The following is a 21,418-nucleotide window of genomic DNA, read 5'->3' as shown; positions in this document are numbered from 1 at the left end:
AGCATAATACTACCGTGGTAATATTGTCAATATACTGTGCTTTTGGACATGTAATGTAGCACATTATATGTCCATAAAATATTAAAAAGACAAGTTTTATATATATTCAATTATATGTAAAAGAACTGCTTCAAAATCGACAAATGTAGGCTTTACAGACTCACTCAAAGCCTACAGCTCAGAAAATGCCGGCATCGAGGCCCCTCAAAATGTGTCCAGATCTGTCCAGAGTATTATTATGGAAATGGTGTCCGATACCATGCAGTGAATTCATTACCATGCCTTTGTTAAGATCCAATTTACATAGAACTACAAAGACATGCTGCCAAAGGATCCAGACATGATTTACATGTGTGTGCCTCTTATGCAGTGTGTTTGTGTGTGTGTGTGTGTGTGTGTATCTTCAGCTTGTACAGTATGTTATAAAACGGCATCGTGTTTCTTGTCATTTACGGGGAAGTAAACATGCATGTAATGTTGCCTTTGTGTGTGTGTTTGTGTGTACGTGTATTTGTGTAAACGTGTGTGCGTGCGTGTGTTTGCGTGCGTGTGTTTATCTTTGTCTTGAAGGTGTGTAAATCTGTCATTTCGGCGATTGCATTTCTCTTGGCGGATGAGAGTAACCGTTTATCTGTGCTCTGCAAGAGGAACGGGTGTGAAAATGCTGACGTGTGTGTGTGTGTGTTTGTGTGTGTGTGTGTGTGTGTAAAAGTGCCATGAAACTGATTGCACGCTTACCAAAGCATTTGATACGGACAATACAAAATGCATAAAAACAACCACTTTGTCAAGCCTCTTGCAATCCACAGATCCCATAGTAGAGTTGCTGTAGTCGAGTGTAGCAGCATGCTAAAGCGTCTTCATTCATTCTGAGTGTGTGCAGGATACGTCATGTCCCCTGCTCTGGAGACAGCCCGGGCCTCGTCAGAATAAAATTGATGTGCGTTAACGGTGCATGTATTCATTAATATACCTGAGCTGGATAAAAGGTTAGTCCCTAGCATCACTAAAAATGTGTAGGAGACTACTGGATTGGCGTGGTCCAAAACTGGGATGAGTACCAATCATTGCGGGACAGTTCACCCTAAAATAAACATTTCTCAGACGCTTCCACGGCTCAAATGTAGTTTAGGTATGGACCGTAAAGACTCCGTATCTCACCCGATCTGTTCTTTAGGTCCCCGTATGCAATACCAAACATCTACAGGATTGGGAATGAAGGGACAGAGAGACACCGTCTAATTACATTTCAAATGGTCATCAACCCAATCATCCTTCGCTCTATGGGGCCACAAAAACGTTGGTGCTGTTCCCTAAACCAAGACCCCATCATCTATCCCTAAACCTACAGACCCGGCTCTTAGTCTTAGTCTAGTTACTCTTCTAACATACTACGAAGCGGAAGGGAGAGAGTTAATGCCGATCGGCAGCCATCAGTTTAATCATAATCAGGAGGCTAAAGAGGAGTAATGGAACTCGGGCTCCGGGCCGCGCTTGTGTTTTCCGCCGTAGATTAGCCGCTGATTTGCATAGCGCCTTCCTTCATCCCGGTAGCGGCGGAGACAGGTTGTCCTCCTCGGACACAGTCAAGCGTAGCTCCCGGAGCCGCTTTGACAAATGGATCCGCGCAGCGCTTGTCTTTGGGCTGGAGGGACCGGGGGGGAAGGAGGGGACGTGGAGGCGGGGAAGGGGTAGCGGTGAGGACAGTGATTGATAGCCGACGTGGTAAATAGTGCAGAACTTTTTTTTAATAGGAGTACAAGAGGTGTTTAAAAATCGCAGTAATGGAGAAATATGGAGCCACGGGAGGGAGGGAGGGAGGGAGGGAACGGGAGGGAGGGAGGGAGGGAGGGAGGGAGGGAGGGAGGGAGGGAGGGAGGGAGGGAGGGAGGGAGGGAGGGAACGGGAGGGAGGGAGGGAGGGAACGGGAGGGAGGGAGGGAGGGAGGGAGGGAATGGGAGGGAGGGAGGGAGGGAGGGAGGGAACGGGAGGGAGGGAGGGAACGGGAGGGAGGGAGGGAGGGAACGGGAGGGAGGGAGGGAGGGAGGGAGGGAGGGAGGGAGGGAACGGGAGGGAGGGAGGGAACGGGAGGGAGGGAGGGAGGGAACGGGAGGGAGGGAGGGAGGGAACGGGAGGGAACGGGAGGGAGGGAGGGAACGGGAGGGAGGGAGGGAACGGGAGGGAGGGAGGGAGGGAGGGAATGGGAGGGAGGGAGGGAGGGAGGGAGGGAACGGGAGGGAGGGAGGGAACGGGAGGGAGGGAGGGAGGGAACGGGAGGGAGGGAGGGAGGGAGGGAGGGAACGGGAGGGAGGGAGGGAGGGAGGGAGGGAGGGAGGGAGGGAATGGGAGGGAGGGAGGGAGGGAGGGAACGGGAGGGAGGGAGGGAGGGAGGGAGGGAGGGAGGGAGGGAGGGAGGGAGGGAGGGAGGGAGGGAGGGAACGGGAGGGAGGGAGGGAGGGAACGGGAGGGAGGGAGGGAGGGAGGGAACGTGAGGGAGGGAGGGAGGGAGGGAACGGGAGGGAGGGAGGGAACGGGAGGGAACGGGAGGGAGGGAGGGAACGGGAGGGAGGGAGGGAACGGGAGGGAGGGAGGGAGGGAACGGGAGGGAGGGAGGGAATGGGAGGGAGGGAGGGAGGGAACGGGAGGGAGGGAGGGAGGGAGGGAATGGGAGGGAGGAAATGGGAGGGAATGGGAGGGAGGGAGGGAATGGGAGGGAGGGAGTGAATGGGAGGGAGGGAACGGGAGGGAGGGAATGGGAGGGAGGGGAGGGAGGGAGGGAGGGAGGGAGGGAGGGAGGGAATGTGAGGGAGGGAGGGAAGGAATGGGAGGGAGGGAGGGAATGGGAGGGAGGGGAGGGAACGGGAGGGAGGGAATGGGAGGGAGGGAGGGAACGGGAGGGAGGGAACGGAAGGGAGGGAATGGGAGGGAGGGAGGGAACGGGAGGGAGGGAATGGGAGGGAGGGAACGGGAGGGAGGGACCAGGAGGGAGGGAACGCTAGGGAGGGAACGGAAGGGAGGGAATGGGAGGGAGGCATAGGAGGTAAGGTAGAGGGGGAGGGTTGGTGGGAGGAGATTTTATTTAAAAAGAAGGGGTTCGCGAGTGCGAGTGCTACCGTGTCACTTTCTTGTTTTATCAATTGGACATATTTTGCTGAACCGAATTGAACTTTTCCATTCCATGTCAGTTGATCTTGGAAACAATCCCAGTTGTCAAGATGCGATGGGATGTTGACACTAGTGGAGAGGGGTGACAGTGCTCTGTATATTAAGCAGCAGCTCTAGCAGGCTCAGATTGGATTCTGAAACCAAATGTTTGGCCTATCTGTCCATCAACGGAGAGGAAGTGCCGGTTAGCTCACCTATTAGACGTAGGAGAAAAACAAAAAAAAACTCCTGGGACTCTATACGGTTCGTACTTTTATGCTTTCAACTCGTGTCATCCACTATCTTGCCAATTCCAATGTCATCGCTGCTGTCATTACCGTCGCTCTGTGTTCCTGGCCGACATTCACACGGTCGTCAGTGTTAGACGCACATGTCTATCATCCCAGTTTGACCACGAACGGCCTTACTGTAGGAACATCATCGTCGTCATCATCATCGTCGTCACGAGCTATTGCGGCACTGATACCCACAATTTGAAATAGGAAGTGGCTATTTAGCTAAATGGAAAAGAAGGACCATTCTACAGTATGACTGAATGGGTGATCCGCTGGGCAGGGCCTGGAGGTGTTGAAGGTAACTAGAACAGCAATAAAATAGAAAATATGCCACTGCCAATCAATAAAGGATGCCATGAATGGTTGTGTCAAACATGTTACCCCCCACCCCGGCACGCTCCATCCCCCGCTCCCATTGTAAACCGGTAACGCTGGTGCATAGTGGACCTGACTGGAGAGGAAGTGGCCATTAAAGCACGGGTTACAGCTAATCTGTTACACCCATGCATTTTGAAGAGAGTGAGAGTGTTTGCATGTTTGAGGTGGTTGTTGTGTGTGTGTGTGTGCATGCATGCATGTGTGTTTGGGGGTGGGTGGGTGTGTACTCGTGAGTCAGGTGTGTGTGTGTGTGTGTATGCGTGTGTGTTTGGGGGTGGGTTGGTGTGTATTTGTGGGTCAGGTGTGTGTGTATGCATGTGTGTTTGGGGGTGGGTGGGTGTGTATTTGTTGGTCAGGTGTGTGTGTGTGTGTGTGTGTGTGTGTTTGGGGGTGGGTGGGTGTGTATTTGTGGGTCAGGTGTGTGTGTATGCGTGTGTGTGTGTTTTTGTGGGTCAGGTGTGTGTGTGTGTAGGACTGAGGCTGGTGGTGGGGTTCTAATGGATGGCTCCCATCACTCACTGTGCCTCCTCCGCCGCCCTCGGTAACGAGCGACTGGAGTGATGGGGTGGGCATGAAGAGAGGGAAGGAGGGATAGAGGGATGGAGGGCAGCAGGAGGATGTAACGGTGCTTTGAGTGTCCTGAGAGAGAGAGAGAGAGAGAGAGAGAGAGGTGTGGCCAGGGGGTCCCCACCGCCATGAGTTAAGCTCTCTCTGCTGTGAAATTAAAATGGAGTCGCACGCGAGAGGAGAGAGGGGAAGGAGAGCGAGAGAGGAGAGTGAAGGGGGGCTACCTTGTGCTTAAGGGGACAGCCCTCCTTCAGAATCACATTTACAGAGCACCTCTATCTCTCTCTCTCTCTCTCTCTCTCTCTCTCTCTCTCTCTCAATTCAAAGGGATTTATTGGAATGGGAAACATTCCAATTCATTGCCGAAGCAAGTGAAATAGATTACAAACAAAATTGAAATAAATAATAAAAAATGAACATTAAAACACACAAAGGTTCAAAAGGAAGAGACATTTCAAATGTCATTATGTGGCTATATACAGTGCTGTAACTATGTGCAAATAGTTACAGTACAAAAGGGAAAATAAATAAACATCACTCTCCCTCTCCTCTTTCCTCCACTCTCCCTCTTCATTATTCTACCAATGACCAACTCATTGTTCTTCACTGCTCTTTCCTCTGATTGAGTAGAACACTGTATTTATAAACTGTGTGTCTGAATCCTAAAATATACAGAACATTCTCAATTGTTTTTATGAAATCACGAGGTTTTGAGTGTAAACGAGTGTCAATATGTTCTACTGCCACCTGGTGTCCTGTCACCATACTACCGCAAACAAAGACAGTGCAAAAAAAACTTTCAAACCGTTGTCCCCATCTGATCATATTCCCTGCAATGATAGGGTGAGACCACAGGGTGGCAGTGTTACTTAGGACTCCCTTACAACTTCAACCATCTCATGTGCGTCGACAACAGCTATTGGTACATTTTGGTTTTTTTAAAACACCCCTAACATATTCAACCTGGTTCTTCTCCCGACATCAGTCATTTCAGTGGCGTCGTGGTACAACAATCCCCACTAGCAACCAGTGGACTGTAGTCTGTAAGTCTGTAAGACACTCCCCAGGACTTGGAGCAGGACCCAGAGTGTCTAGCTGCGCTAGACTGACCCAGTGGACCCACAGCCAACGTGCCACATGGGAGAGCAGCACCGAGGTGCCATGGAGGTTTCCTGGTGCCAGAGACTAGGGCGGCCTAATTGCTTTAGAGGTCTGCCACCAGCAGGACAGCACGAGTGAAGTTACTGCCATGGCAGAGTGCCAGCCCTGTGTTTGATGGCAGAGAGCCCAGCAGTGCCCAGTGATGTCATGTACAATGCTGGCCGGTGCCCTCTGCTGGGCAATGTGAGTACTACATCAGGTGACATGCTATTTGATGGTCTCTATTGTTTTAAGGAAATATTTGACCCAAATGCCTCGTCTGGCATCAGTGGTAGATTATAAAGAAAGGCTATCACAGTTTTTTTTTTGAGAGGTCACACAGCTTTTTTTGGGGGGGGGGGGCAGGCAAGGTGATGGAATCCTTGCATGTCTCTTCTGTCATTGGGTGTATGTGCTTTTATAGTCCCTGTCCACAAGGAGGTGCAGTTGCAAAAACCACTTCAACTCAATAAACAATGTATACCCACCCACTGGCTAATTATTGGCAGACAACACCTAACAACACAATACATGCATAACCAACAACATATCAAAAATCAAAACACTACAGACACACACACACACAAAACGACAAGAATGACATCTGGGTAAAGCACACACACACACAAAACGACAAGAATGACATCTGGGTAAAGCACACACACACACAAAACGACAAGAATGACATCTGGGTAAAGCACAGTGCATTATTGTATTGACATGCCTTTACAGTGCGATGTGACAGTGCCAGTTCCTCTAGTAGATTGTCAGGTGGATTATGCTGTACGTAGAATCAGTTTGACAGGGAAGAATCTTCTATTTGTCTCGTGACACGGGTTTCCGTTATCTGCGAGCCAGTTGTGATTGATGCCGGGACGTATATTTGCTTATCTACGTCGCTACAGTTCTGCACGCGGTGCCTGCTTTGAATGAGCGTTTCATTGCGTGGGCCCTTTCCTATATTTTCCAGTCTCAGCAAACAGTCGTGTCAAATTGCCATCGATGTCAGGTAACATTACTGTTGATTACAAATGATATTAAATCCGATCTTCTCCCAAGTGAATGGTTTGGTGTCTACTTTTTTTGTTGTTGTTATCCACCAAGTAAACCAAATCAATGTGATTAACCGGGACTCAGTCGTAAGAGGTAAAGTTCGCTCTCATTTTCCCCACCCAGGTGCAGACCAGAGCAGAAATGTTCTGTGCTTTCTGCAATCAACCGTCAGAAACAAGGCCCCATTTGTAGGGCCACGTGCTGCTGTCTGTCTAAGGTCCCTGTCACCTAGAAGTTCAGATCAAATCAAATTTTGGTGTAGACTTTACCGGGAAATGCTTACTTGCAAAGCCCTTAACCAACAACGCAGTTCAACAGAGTTAAGAAAATATTTGCTAAATAAATAAAAGACAAAAATATTCAGCCTCCTCCTCCTGACATCAGTCATTTCAGTCGTGGTACAACAAGCCCCACTAAAAAATTAAATAAAAAGTAACACATTAAAAATAACCATAGCGTGGCTATATACTGAGGTAATTTGTACACCTAGGTAAGGGGGAAAGTGACTATGCATAGATAACCATTCTCCTCATCTCTGTCCCTCTCTATCACATACTAACACACACATGATCCCTTTGGCCCGTTCTCCTTCTCCACACCTACGTGTTTGAAGTACTGAAACACTCATTCGGGGGTCAGAGGTCAGAAGGAACAGTATGTGTCGAGCCATGCGACCTCTTGTGCAGTGCTGGTAAAAGATAGCGTTGTTGGGTGTTGGCTGGTGTGTCCCTTCTCAATTGTGTCTGTTGTTCGGGCGTCTGCCAGGCATCTGCCAATAAAACACTCATGCTGAGACACACACACACACCCAGCCAGTCCCAGAAAAGGGGGGGGGGGGAGAGAGAGAGAGAGAGAGAGAGAGAGAGAGAGAGAGAGAGAGGAAGAAAGAGAGAGAGAGAGAGAGAGAGAGGAAGAGAGAGAGAGAGAGAGAGAGAGAGAGAGAGAGAGAGAGATGAGATCAGACAAAGGGAGGGGGGAGGGAAGGGTGCATGTGCTGTGCTGATACAAATGTCCTGAGCCTTTTAAATAAGGTTTATAAGCCACCCTGAACTATAATGCTTTATTCACTGTACTGTGCTGTCAAGCTTGCCCATTGGTCTCACCATAAAGCAGTGGCTCTTATTCCAACTCAGAGCTCATCACCAGATCAAATCTCACATGACCGCTTCTGCCCAGAACATGCAAACTGATATGAAGCTGAGATGTGCTTGAGATCTAAGGATGGCATTGTTGGACGTTTTGCATGATGTGACCGTGGCAGAGATTGATAGGACAAGGGGCGCTGCTCAGGCAATTTCCTCCCTCTTCAATCTGATCTTTTAAATTGCTCATAGCGCTATATGAAGTAAAAATGTATCATTATCATTATTATAGAGCTCAGATAGTCATAACATGATATTATGATACAGGACAATGGGGTTCATATCTGTGTTCGTTAAAGTTGTGGCCGACATGATGTAGGAAGTCAGAAAAACTGTACTTGCCCACTTGTCCCATGTTGCTTCAGGGAAAGTCACTGGCGAAACATGTGTACGAAACAACAAACCCTTTCCCCCAAAAGGGGGGCGATTGTGGTAATTGTCCATATCGCCCTTCTAGAGACACTCATCACAGAGCAGCAACCAGGAGAACCGTCACGGTTCCACCCACAACGGAACCACAACCTGAACTTAATATTCTTAATATTCCTATAGTTTATATTCTTATAAACTATAGGTTTATGGGCCTTTAGCAGGCAGATGGTTGACTACTTTGGAGCTGGACACAAGGAACCACGCTATCTAGACTTGTGGGGACAGGTCCCATCTACAGGGAGAGATGAGCTGGGTTATATAAGGCCTCTGTTTTTTTTTTTACGGCAGCCATTTTGGGTCTTAAGGATGTTTTCAACTGAAACGTGTGATCGGTCAGTTTCATCACAAGCGGCCTTGGAGATTGTTTTATCGGGTGGTTGATGTTTGTGTCTGCGCCGGTTCCGCTTTCCCTGAGCCCGGATATTGGCAGTGGGTTGAAGAGGGTTGTACGAGACTTCTGCTGTCTTACCCTTTGAATAAATATATGGAATAGGTCTTTTTTTTGCCCCGTCATTGTTTAAAGCCGTTTGGTTACATACTAACCAACGTCCTACTTCTGAGGGAGCGATTCAAAACCGTAACACCGGGCGTGATGGAAGTCAACACGAACACAACATGATATCTGCTGGCGCGCAGATCTATAACCGTAAAGTCATGTTCATCCTCTCTGACCTCTGCAGGGCTTTATAGAGTTGCAAGCCTCCTGTCTGACTGAACCTGTCTGACTGAACCTGTCTGACTGACACATGGCGAAAGTGTCGTCAGAGTGATTTGGCAGAAAGCGTAATAAGTTGAGCGGATCTATTGAGCGTCGATCTATGCTCTCCCTCACCTTGCTGTCGCCCCGGTTGTGTTTACCCAAGTCCCAGTGGGCGGGGTCTGCAGTGCTCCACTCAGCTGAGTGTGTATCTGTGTGACAGGAGGAGGGACGAAGGTTGCACCTGTAGCTCTACACCTGACTATCAGAGAGAGACAGAGAGAGAGAGACAGAGAGAGAGAGAATAGGCTGTACAGGGGAGGACGAAGAAGACGAAGGGAAGGACAGCAGTAAAAGGATAAGAGTGGAAGAGGATTCTGGAGTGGATATTGGAGTGGCAATGATCTGATATTTGAGTCGATATATTTGGCTTTCCAAGCAGGGTTTCTCCCATAAACTATTAAGCTTTGGGAGGAAGGTCGTCTCCAGAGCTCTACATATATACAGGTGAGGTTATTGCATACACACACACACACACACACACACACACACACTCGCACACACACAGCCTTGTACAACTAACCTTGTGGGGATACACAATTCAGTCCCATTCAAAATCCTGTAATCCCTAACCCTTCACCTAACGCTAACCGTACCATTACCGTAACCCTAACCCTAACCTTAACCCTTACTCTAACCCTAGCTCCTAACCCTAACCCTAAAACTAAATCTAGCTCCTAATCCTAACCCTAAATCTAACTTTAACCCAGCATTTGAGCTTGTGGGGACCAACAAAATGTCCCCAGTTGGTTAAATTTTTGTTTGTTTACTATTCTTGTGGACACACACACACTCACTCCCTCTCGCTCTCGCTCTCACACACACACACACACACACACACACACACACTAAACTGTGCCTTGACAATGTACAATTAGCAACATTTTACCAGATCGCAAGATTGCAATGATGAAATATTGACGATCAAAATGTAAGCGCTAGTTGTATCTTTCTTCACAACGTCAAATATCGGGCTTGAATACCTCTTAAACTGACCGAAAGTGGACTTCAGACAGAACAGGCTTCCTTGGGCCCCTCGTACCAGTTAGCAATAAGGACCTTTGAACACTGAGCCTTTTGACCACACACGCACACACACACACACACACACACACACACACACACACACACACACTGGGTAAACACTAAGCTGTTAGCACACACTGCACCTAACTGATTGCACTGTTCCTTGGTGACCGTATGTCAATGTGTAATACATTTGTATGGATTCAATACAATGCTCTGGCTGGCTATGTCAGCTGTAAAATACCAATGTGACACTTTCATTTGCGTAACTCTCCTTGACATCCTACTCTTCGCTAATAATTACCAGCTGTATGATCTTATAGTCACGGCACCAATTTAACGTATACCAAAACACGTATAGTATATCCTTCGAGGGAATGACCCCAGCCCTAATGGCCGGCATATTGGCCACTGTTGCGTCAAAGCCTGAATAATGCAATAGTTTGACAGATTGACTGCAAGAGACATTCCCCTCATATTTGACCGTGCTCCACAATTGGTGTGATGTGTGAATTCCCAGATAAAGAGTCTAACGTTAGCATGGGGAAATGGAGCTTATCGGCTTTAAGTGCAGACGGTTATCGCCAAAGGTGACTTGCCCGTCAGTGGCGTTGAGCCCAGTCTGCACACACAGGTGGATGTTTACCGTAGCGTAGACCTTCCACAGGACTGGAAGTAAAACGAATTACTCTCTAAAATTGAGATCTCACGTTTCCTTGTGGAGTTCCTCATGACGCCATGTAAACGGACTCAGCACTTGGAGCTTTACTTGGAAGTTACCTTGTCGGCTGACCTGGACGACCGGCTGTGCCAGCGACTAGTCCAGGACACGGTAAAGCTACTTGACCGATGTTCTGCTCTGAAGGAGGCTGTGAAACGGGAAGTCTAGGTTACTGATGGGTAAAGGACAAGAGGTGGACGGAATGACGGAGAGACAGACAGGGCGGACGACCTGAGAATGAGCTATGTTGAACGTCACTGACTGACTGGCATTCCAACAGGCACTAGAACGGGCAATAGAACGGACAATAGAACGGGCACTAGAACGGGCACTAGAACGGGCAATAGAACGGGCAATAGAACGGGCACTAGAACGGGCACTAGAACGGGCAATAGAACGGGCAATAGAACGGGCACTAGAACGGGCACTAGAACGGGCAATAGAACGGGCACTAGAACGGGCACTAGAACGGGCAATAGAACGGGCAATAGAACGGGCACTAGAACGGGCACTAGAACGGGCAATAGAACGGGCACTAGAACGGGCAATAGAACGGGCAATAGAACGGGCAATAGAACGGGCAATAGAACAGGCACTAGAACGGGCACTAGAATGGGCAATAGAACAGGCAATAGAACGGGCACTAGAACGGGCACTAGAACGGGCACTAGAACGGGTACTAGAACGGGCAATAGAACGGGCACTAGAACAGGCAATAGAACGGGCACTAGAACGGGCACTAGAACGGGCAATAGAACGGGCACTAGAACGGGCAATAGAACGGGCAATAGAACGGGCACTAGAACGGACACTAGAACGGGCAATAGAACTGGCACTAGAACGGGCAATAGAACGGGCAATAGAACGGGCACCAGAACGGGCAATAGAACGGGCACTAGAACGGGCAATAGAACGGCAATAGAACGGGCAATAGAACGGGCACTAGAACGGGCACTAGAACGGGCAATAGAACTGGCACTAGAACGGGCAATAGAACGGGCACCAGAACGGGCAATAGAACGGGCAATAGAACGGGCACTAGAACGGGCACTAGAACGGGCAATAGAACGGGCACTAGAACGGGCAATAGAACGGGCAATAGAATGGGCAATAGAACGGGCACTAGAACGGGCACTAGAACGGGCAATAGAACGGGCAATAGAACGGGCACTAGAACGGGCAATAGAACGGGCACTAGAACGGGCACTAGAACGGGCAATAGAACGGGCAATAGAACAGGCACTAGAACGGGCAATAGAACGGGCAATAGAACGGGCACTAGAACGGGCAATAGAACGGGCACTAGAACGGGCAATAGAATGGGCAATAGAACGGGCACTAGAACGGGCACTAGAACGGGCAATAGAACGGGCAATAGAACGGGCACTAGAACTAATAAGGAAACCCGCTGTAGAAGGGTCATAAAATGGGTTGCACTTTGACTGCAAGACAACCAACCACAAACAGGGCAGTACTACAAAGTCAGGTGACTGACACATGTATTAGTAAACCCAGATAAGCGAATTTAGCGTTACAAATATGTTAGGGTGAATAACAATTGACAAGTAAAAAAATATACTGTAAACCAAGAAATGATCGCACGTAAAGCCAGATATTAGACCAGACTATTAATGCTGAGGCAGATGAAATGATGCCCAGACTAGCTTTGCCCTCTGAACGTTTCACCCGGGCAGGATACCAGTCAAAGGAACTCAAACATTAACATGTTGGCCAAGTGTAGCCGATTGGCCAACACAAAAGCAGTCTTGGCTTCTGTTTGCTCATCCACAAACCGAAACCCAACCCCTCAGCTATCGGGTTAAAGGTCACCAGCACCTAAACAGATGACCAAACGTACATTAGCATATTCTATGGAAATTTCCACGCCGTTGCTAAGCGACCGGTGGGTAATGGCCTATTCCCTTCTTCTGGGGGGGGGGGAGAGTGGCACAAAGCCGAGGCTTTATCTGTGTGCAGCGAGGGCAGAGCAGTGTGCGTGTGTTCACGTGTCTATTTTTACGTTTGCTACATGTGGGTTCCCTCCGCCTGCATGTCTGTGTTCGCCTTTGCCTGCGCATCACACAGTTCATCTGGTAAATGATGTACGTAAATGATGTACGTGTGCTGGTAAATCAGTACACGTTTGCTTATGTGGGCAGATTTACCTGTGTAGAAACCCACAGGACAGACAATACAACCTGCTCTGCCTGTACTACACAATGAACAGCCAAACTCTCCCACGACTGTTACAGTCAGAGCAGGAGCACTTAAACTGCACCGACACACGACAGAACACGTGATTTTTGGAATGCCCCTTTAATATTTCTTTTCAGAACGGTTTACCTGGAATTTAAAAAGCTTTTCACCTGGGTACTTCTCTCTCTAGTCCTGACAGGGGAAACGGTCATTGAAAGTGAAACACTAAACAGAAACTCACGGTTGAATGAATTACTTTAATGAGTGGTTGCTTTTGAACCCAGGCCAGGGGAATTTCAGCTAGAAAAATAAGTCAATTAATTCCCAGAAATGACTGCATCCGAATGGAACTAACCCCACACTCAGGTTTGCGCTAGCAGTAGTCGTTGTTGTAGTAGTAGCGGTAGTAGTCATATTTATTGTGATGGTGGTGGCAACAATGGTAGAGGGATTGATAATGGCAGTAGTAGCGGCAGAAGTAGTGGCCATGGTAGCGCGGCGCTTGCAATTCAAAGAACAACACCTCAGTACGAGAGATTGGGCAACCCGTGAGTGTCATCTCATCCTAGAAAGGGTTTGGCTGAAATATGAGGCGCTATTAGCAGCCAACACATTTAGCTTGGCCAACACACACTAGGAGTAACCCAATCTCCAGCGGTGCCCTGTCATCCCTCCACCATATGGTGCCTATTGAGTTCCCCTGAAATATTCAGGAGGGCTCAGTCCGTTCCTCCTGACACAGATCTATCTGACACAGAGTCAGGTTACTGTGGTTAGGGCTTAGGGTAAGAGGTGTGGCAGGAGTTTGAATGGGGAATGGGAAGAGAGTCATAGGGGGATTTAACGTAACTCTCCCTCCCTCCCTCACTCTTCTCTCTGAGAGTTCATGACTCATATCTGATCCATCTTCACTGTAAACATTGTGGAGCTGTAAAGCTACAGTTGTTAACTAACATATTACTAAACTTCTCTCGCTCTTTCTCTCCCTACATCAACCCAAGGCCCCTCCATTCTTCCATCCCGCTCTCCCTCCTCTCTGTGTTTGTGTGTGGTCATGGCTGACCCATCGCCTGGCTGGTGGAAGCTGACCTTCCTACGTAAGAAGAAGTCAGAGCCCAAGGTTCTGTACGAGATCCCAGCGGAGCACGGCAGCAATACCACACCCCACAGTGGAGCCCCCGGTCCAGTAGAGGGCAACACAGAGGACAGCCAATTGAACGCCCGTCTGGAGAGGATAGTGGATAAGACGGCCACCAAGGGACGCCATGTCAAAGTGTCCCACTCGGGACGTTTTAAAGAGAAGAAGAAGATCAGGGCCACGTTAGCAGAAACGCCCGATCTGTTCCCTGGTCACAAGCCTAGCGACAAGAACCTCTGAGCTCTGGGAAATGAGTTCACGTACACACACGCAAACACACCAAAACGTCATGTCTTTCTCTATCAAACGAATTCGTGCAGACTCAAACACAGAAGACTTTCTTTGCCTCTCCCTCAAACACATACATTGGTCTCACCATTTCACATTTATCTATCACACCCAGTAACACGCACAGAGATGAAAGGCAGTGCATCCCATTGGGCCATGACATTTTGTGTCAATCCAGTCAGATATCTCTGTTCTTTCGTTCCCTAGAAATCTGGGACGGACTGAGAGTCTTTGTAGGCATCTCAGTATCACACTCTCTCTGTCCCTTCCATCTATAACCAGTGGAGTAGTGGAATAATGGGACACCTGATTATCCCCTGTCTGTCTGCATCCTACCTAGGCCACGAATACATAAACAGACTACCTTTAATAAGGTGCTATTAGTCATCTCCGATTTTAAATATTCAACAGGTCCTAGGGACATGGGGAGTTTCAGGTCATGCATATTACACTGTACCGTCATTGTACGGTACAGAATGTGTACTTTATTGGCGTTGCTAAGTTTCTTGTCTGTTCAAAAGCAAATAGGTAATGTATGAAACAGACGTTGTTGTTTGCATAACAGCTTTATGACCTAGAGGGCATGGTTACTGGCTGTTGGAGGTTGACTGGTTTCCATAGCAAAATACTATGTCACGTGTCATTCGTAGACATGTCACCTCAAAAATCAATTGTTCTAAAATCAATTGTTCTAAAACTAACCTGAGTTTTAAAACCTGAGTATATATTGTCCTGTTTTTTTTTCTCTTTCTTTAAAGCTTTTTAAAAAATACCGGTAGGCCTCTCTTATCCCTTCAGAATTTAACCTCAAACTAGAAAAACGTTTCAGTTTTTCTTCTAGTTGCACTTTCTAATGTAAAAGTGAAGGACTGCTTCATAGATCGACTGCAAGGCTCCAACATAACTCCTCTGCATTTCTCCAGTGTTGCTTTAGTGTTTACAACAGTCTTTTGAAGATATTGGCAGACACTGAAGCCAAACTAAAACCAGAGATGGAAGAGGAAGAGAGACACCTAAGTTGCTGTTTTCTTTTTCTGGTTCAATGAAGTAAGTGGACCAGACCCAGCTGCTATTGCATTGGTGGCTATAGTCGACACACCCAGTTAAGTAGACTGGAACGGACTATTTATTTTCGATGGTAAACGGCCTGAGTGAACTATCTTCACTTATCCATCATATTCGCTAAAACTACTCATGAGATCCCTCCTCTACAAAGACTGAAAAAGTACATTTCATTTCATTTCATTTTCACCTTCTACACTTCATGACAAAAATCACTTTCATTGAAATGGTGCTGTACATTCTGAGTAATTTTGTCAAATAAATACAGACTTGTTTTATAAATAAAATATATGTCGTATTTTATTGAAATGCTCACGGTTCTTTCTTGTGTTACTGTGGACTCATTCCATTGCCCTCTAGGATGATGCCCTCTAGTGGGAACAAGCCCAATGTTTATCTCAAAGTTGGCACATTCGATCTAGGCAGCAGGGTTGGGGTCAATTCCATTTGAATTCCAGTGTACTTCCTGAATTGACTGGTGTCGAAATGGAATTCACCACAACCCTGCTAGGTCTATTATGGCAGTGGATCCCAAACGGTTCATTCCCATGACCCCTTCATGAACATGAAACACTACACAAAACGTATACTACGTACCAGTTATAAAATAATAATACATGCCATGTTGATGCTTATACTGTCCTTTGGACCTGCATATCCAGGCTTATCAGGTGTGCAGATAGTCCTACTATGATCAACATTGTATTTGTAACTTATATTAGGGATTATAAGGGACCGGAATATCCTGTATATTAAATATCATGTCGTGAATTGAATGCACTTACTTGGCTATGATCCAACGTTTGACAAGTCTGCTATGGCAATCGACAACCACCAGGGGGCAGTGACAAGCCAGAGAAATCAGAGCAATACGCAAAACTCCTTTGAAGAGAGAGAGAGAGACTGAGAGATAAAGAGAGAGAGAGAAGGAAAGAAAGAAACAGAAACAGACAGAGATAAGGGGAGAAGTTTATTCGAGGAGCAACAAGGGATGAAAAAATAGACTGAATGACACTGAAGAGGCACATTGACAAGAAGGAAAACGAACGTGTGCCTGTGTGAAAGAGGCTATGATAGAGTAGCAGAGGCACACAAGGTCTTATCTGATGACATGGAGTCTGAGCTTGCTAAACATATCAAGAATCTCGTGCACCAGTTTAATGGGCTCAGTAGCCTCAAATGCAGGGAACTTGCTTATGAATTGGCACATCAAACAACAGTCAAGAAATGGAAGGGTAAGTTATATTGAACAGAGATCTACAGTATACCGAACAAAAATATAAACACAACATGCAACAATTTCAAAGACTTTACTGAGTTACAGTTCATATAAGGAAATCAGTCAATTTAAATGGATTATTTAGGCCCTAATCTACAGATTTCACATGACTGGGAATACAGATATGCATCTGTTTGTCACAGATACCTTAAAAAAAAGGTAGGGGCATGGATCAGAAAACCAGTCAGTATCTGGTGTGACCACCATTTGCCTCATGCAGTGTGACACATCTCCTTCGCATAGAGTTGATCATGCTGTCGATTGTGGCCTGTGGAATGTTGTCCCACACTTCTTTAATGGCTGGGCGAAGTTGCTGGATATTGGTGGGAATTGGAACACGCCGTCGTACACGTTGATCCAGAGCATCCCAAACATGCTCAATGGTTGATATATCTGGTGAGTATGCAGGCCATGGAAGAACTGGGACATTTTCAGTTTCCAGGAATTGTGTTCAGATCCTTGTGACATGGGGCCCTACATTATCATGTTGAAACATTATGTGATGGTGGCGGATGAATGGCACGACAATGGGTCTCAGGATTGCATCACGGTATCTCTGTGTATTCAAATTGCCATCGATAAAATGCAGTTGTGTTCGTTTTCCGTAGCTTATGCCTGCCCATACCATAACCCCACTATGGGGCGAACTGTTTACAAATCATGAAATCGCTCTCCCAAACGCCCCCTGGACACGTGGTCTGCGGTTGTGAGGCCGGTTGGACATACCACCATATTCTCTAAAACAACATTGGCACGACACTGGGTTTCTTATGGTAGAGAAATTAACATTCAGTTCTCTGGCAACAGCTCTGGTAGACAGTCCTGGAGACAGTATGCCAATTGCACGCACCCTCAAAACTTGAGACATCTGTGGCATTGTGTTGTGTGACAAAACTGCACATTTGAGAGTGGCCTTTTATTGTCCCCAGCACAAGGTGCAACTGTGTAATGATCATGCTGTTTAATCAGCTTCTTGGTATGCCACACCTGTCAGGTGGATGCATTATCTTGGCAAATGAGAAATGCTCAATAACAGGGATGTAAACAAATGTGTGCATGAAATTTGAGAGAAATAAGCTTTCCTTGATTTAAACTTTGACCTACCAGCATCATCACCCACTGTCACAGGACACCGTCACCCACTTACCCAAACGCGGCTCAAATTACCCTGTCCTTAAGCCCAATTTACTCCATACCGGGGGAAGATGTGCCAAGAGACCACTTAATTTGGACAAGCTATATTTTCAAAACGGTTCTGTTTAAATTCATTCTGATTATTTCCAGGGATACACAACATCCTGAAATACATGTAGACATCCCACTTCGCACCATTCACATGTGCTGTTCAAAACATCAAGCTGTAGAGATACCACATTAATTGAGTCAGGACTACAGTTTACTGTAAGCAAACTCTTCCGGTGGACAATTTACATCAAATGACTGACCCAACTACCAGTCATTTTACCTTTCGTTGAGGTGTAGAAAAATGCTGACAGTTGACAGAGATGTAAGACACATGTTAACAACTGAACTCTACAGACATGTCTATTAGGCTTTGTCTTTCTTCAGTAACTATGCAGTAGCTATTCATCAGGAATCGGGCCTTAAGGTGATACCAAACACTTGTGAAGCATCTCACCTCCACCTTCCACTAACACGTTATGGTATGGAGGTTACCGAATGGATGTGTTGTCATGTTTATGCATAAAGTACTTGACGCGTGTGTGTGTGTGTGTGTGTGTGTATAAGTTGGACGTTCAAGTGGTTTTAGGTCAGGATGTAGAAAATGCATGCTGTAGGTCAAGTAGTTATCTGTAAGGCCACCTACCCAAGGTCGGGTCATAGGTGAGTGGATGGGTTGAACCCTGTTACCTTATCGTTATGAAGGACACCTCAATCATAAGCTCCGAGAAAACAAAATGCAACTGCTATAAAAAAAAATGTAAGCCTATCATATCACATTCCATGATAATTCTAGCCTATTATTGAGCATTTCTACAGTAACAACCACTGGTCATATACAGTGCCTTGCGAAAGTATTCGGCCCCCTTGAACCTTGCGACCTTTTGCCACATTTCAGGCTTCAAACATAAAGATATAAAACTGTATTTTTTTGTGAAGAATCAACAACAAGTGGGACACAATCATGAAGTGGAACGACATTTATTGGATATTTCAAACTTTTTTTAACAAATCAAAAACTGAAAAATTGGGCGTGCAAAATTATTCAGCCCCCTTAAGTTAATACTTTGTAGTGCCACCTTTTGCTGCGATTACAGCTGTAAGTCGCTTGGGGTATGTCTCTATCAGTTTTGCACATCGAGAGACTGAAATGTTTTCCCATTCATCCTTGCAAAACAGCTCGAGCTCAGTGAGGTTGGATGGAGAGCATTTGTGAACAGCAGTTTTCAGTTCTTTCCACAGATTCTCGATTGGATTCAGGTCTGGACTTTGACTTGGCCATTCTAACACCTGGATATGTTTATTTTTGAACCATTCCATTGTAGATTTTGCTTTATGTTTTGGATCATTGTCTTGTTGGAAGACAAATCTCCGTCCCAGTCTCAGGTCTTTTGCAGACTCCATCAGGTTTTCTTCCAGAATGGTCCTGTATTTGGCTCCATCCATCTTCCCATCAATTTTAACCATCTTCCCTGTCCCTGCTGAAGAAAAGCAGGCCCAAACCATGATGCTGCCACCACCATGTTTGACAGTGGGGATGGTGTGTTCAGCTGTGTTGCTTTTACGCCAAACATAACGTTTTGCATCGTTGCCAAAAAGTTCAATTTTGGTTTCATCTGACCAGAGCACCTTCTTCCACATGTTTGGTGTGTCTCCCAGGTGGCTTGTGGCAAACTTTAAACAACACTTTTTATGGATATCTTTAAGAAATGGCTTTCTTCTTGCCACTCTTCCATAAAGGCCAGATTTGTGCAATATACGACTGATTGTTGTCCTATGGACAGAGTCTCCCACCTCAGCTGTAGATCTCTGCTGTTCATCCAGAGTGATCATGGGCCTCTTGGCTGCATCTCTGATCAGTCTTCTCCTTGTATGAGCTGAAAGTTTAGAGGGACGGCCAGGTCTTGGTAGATTTGCAGTGGTCTGATACTCCTTCCATTTCAATATTATCGCCCGCACAGTGCTCCTTGGGATGTTTAAAGCTTGGGAAATCTTTTTGTATCCAAATCCGGCTTTAAACTTCTTCACAACAGTATCTCGGACCTGCCTGGTGTGTTCCTTGTTCTTCATGATGCTCTCTGCGCTTTTGACGGACCTCTGAGACTATCACAGTGCAGGTGCATTTATACGGAGACTTGATTACACACAGGTGGATTGTATTTATCATCATTAGTCATTTAGGTCAACATTGGATCATTCAGAGATCCTCACTGAACTTCTGGAGAGAGTTTGCTGCACTGAAAGTAAAGGGGCTGAATAATTTTGCACGCCCAATTTTTCAGTTTTTGATTTGTTAAAAAAGTTTGAAATATCCGATAAATGTCGTTCCACTTCATGATTGTGTCCCACTTGTTGTTGATTCTTCACAAAAAAATACAGTTTTATATCTTTATGTTTGAAGCCTGAAATGTGGCAAAAGGTCGCAAAGTTCAAGGGGGCCGAATACTTTCGCAAGGCACTGTATCACAGCTTACTCACGCGCGCTAGCCAGTAACATTACACAGGCTCAGGCCTCTTCAGCTCCAGAAGCTCCGTCCCAGTGTAAACAGAGGTCAATGTCAACGTCTATTCCACGTTGTGCCTTTCTTGTGAAGCTGGAAACGGAAAATAAAATATTTTTGTTGCCTCTTATCCTCGTCTTTTATTCCCATGCTCCACCCTTGATGTTTAAGAACCTGATTTGCCTTAGAATTGTGGACTCTTAAAGACAGACTTCAACCGTCAGGCAATATCAGATTTATCTCACAACAAAACATTACTGTAAATACGTTTAATACATGCACACAACTTCTAATATCACCTATTCTGAAAAGTTTAACTCGGGTGGACTTTTATCTCGCCTGCATTGTTAGATTGTCTACTGTACTCACGCGTGGGAATTTCTGCGAATGTGCTCCGAGTGTTGGTTTCCGCATAATCGGTGTACGGCATTGAGTTGTACATCTCTGTGTATTTAGATGTATATGCATAAAACATTTTCCCCCACAAGTGTGTAAAGCCTGTGTGTAGTCCCGGTGTTGCTCAGTTGGTAGAGCATAGCACTTGCAGCGCCAGGGTAGTGGGTTTGATTTTCACGGGGCACAAGTACGGATGAAAATGCATGCATCACTATGACAACTCGCTCTGGATAAGAGTGTCTGCTCAATGACTCAAAGTAGCCAACACATGCGACCACATGCTCAGCAGCACTACATACATGTTTGTGCCTGAGTTGAGATGCACATCCTCTGGAATTTCTCAAAGCAGCAGAGCCTGATCCTAAATGTCGATACTCCTGTCAACCGCCGAGAGAGAGAATACCTCACATTCTTTCACATTGCCAGGGCAACTCTCATTGGCCCATTCTAGGCCCTGCGCTTGGTGGCAGTGACATGGGCCTATGATTGAGGTGTCGGTCATACCAGTTTAGCAAGGCACAGGCATCCTATTTTAACAGTGCATCTTGTGTGTAGCTATCACTAGATTTAATACCACATTGGAGTGTCTTTTTGTTTATGAGGAAAAGTTAGGTGGTTTATTTTCCCCCCAAAACCAACACCAAACAAATGCTAACGTTTTCAACACCAAACAAATGCTAACTTTTTCCAAAAGTTTTTTTTTTAAACTGTGTGTGACTT

At 46.4% G+C, this 21,418-nt stretch overlaps 1 protein-coding gene across 1 annotated transcript; it reads left to right on the top strand.

Annotated features, from left to right (window-relative positions):
• The first annotated feature begins 8,570 nt into the window (after positions 1 to 8,570).
• Positions 8,571 to 15,627, top strand: LOC110486159 (proline-rich protein 15-like protein A). The gene is made up of 2 exons (XM_021557556.3): positions 8,571 to 9,356; positions 13,854 to 15,627. Exon 2 carries the CDS (start codon positions 13,907 to 13,909, stop codon positions 14,228 to 14,230), a length of 324 nt encoding a protein of 107 aa, XP_021413231.1. The 5' UTR covers positions 8,571 to 9,356; positions 13,854 to 13,906; the 3' UTR covers positions 14,231 to 15,627.
• The last annotated feature ends 5,791 nt before the right edge of the window (positions 15,628 to 21,418 follow it).

This window comes from Oncorhynchus mykiss, chromosome 13, assembly GCF_057628025.1.
Source record: "Oncorhynchus mykiss isolate SJ-2025 chromosome 13, ASM5762802v1, whole genome shotgun sequence".
Lineage (NCBI taxonomy): Eukaryota > Metazoa > Chordata > Actinopteri > Salmoniformes > Salmonidae > Oncorhynchus > Oncorhynchus mykiss.
The sequence above is the reverse complement of the archived record's forward strand: the minus strand, read 5'-3'. Positions and strand labels throughout refer to the sequence as shown.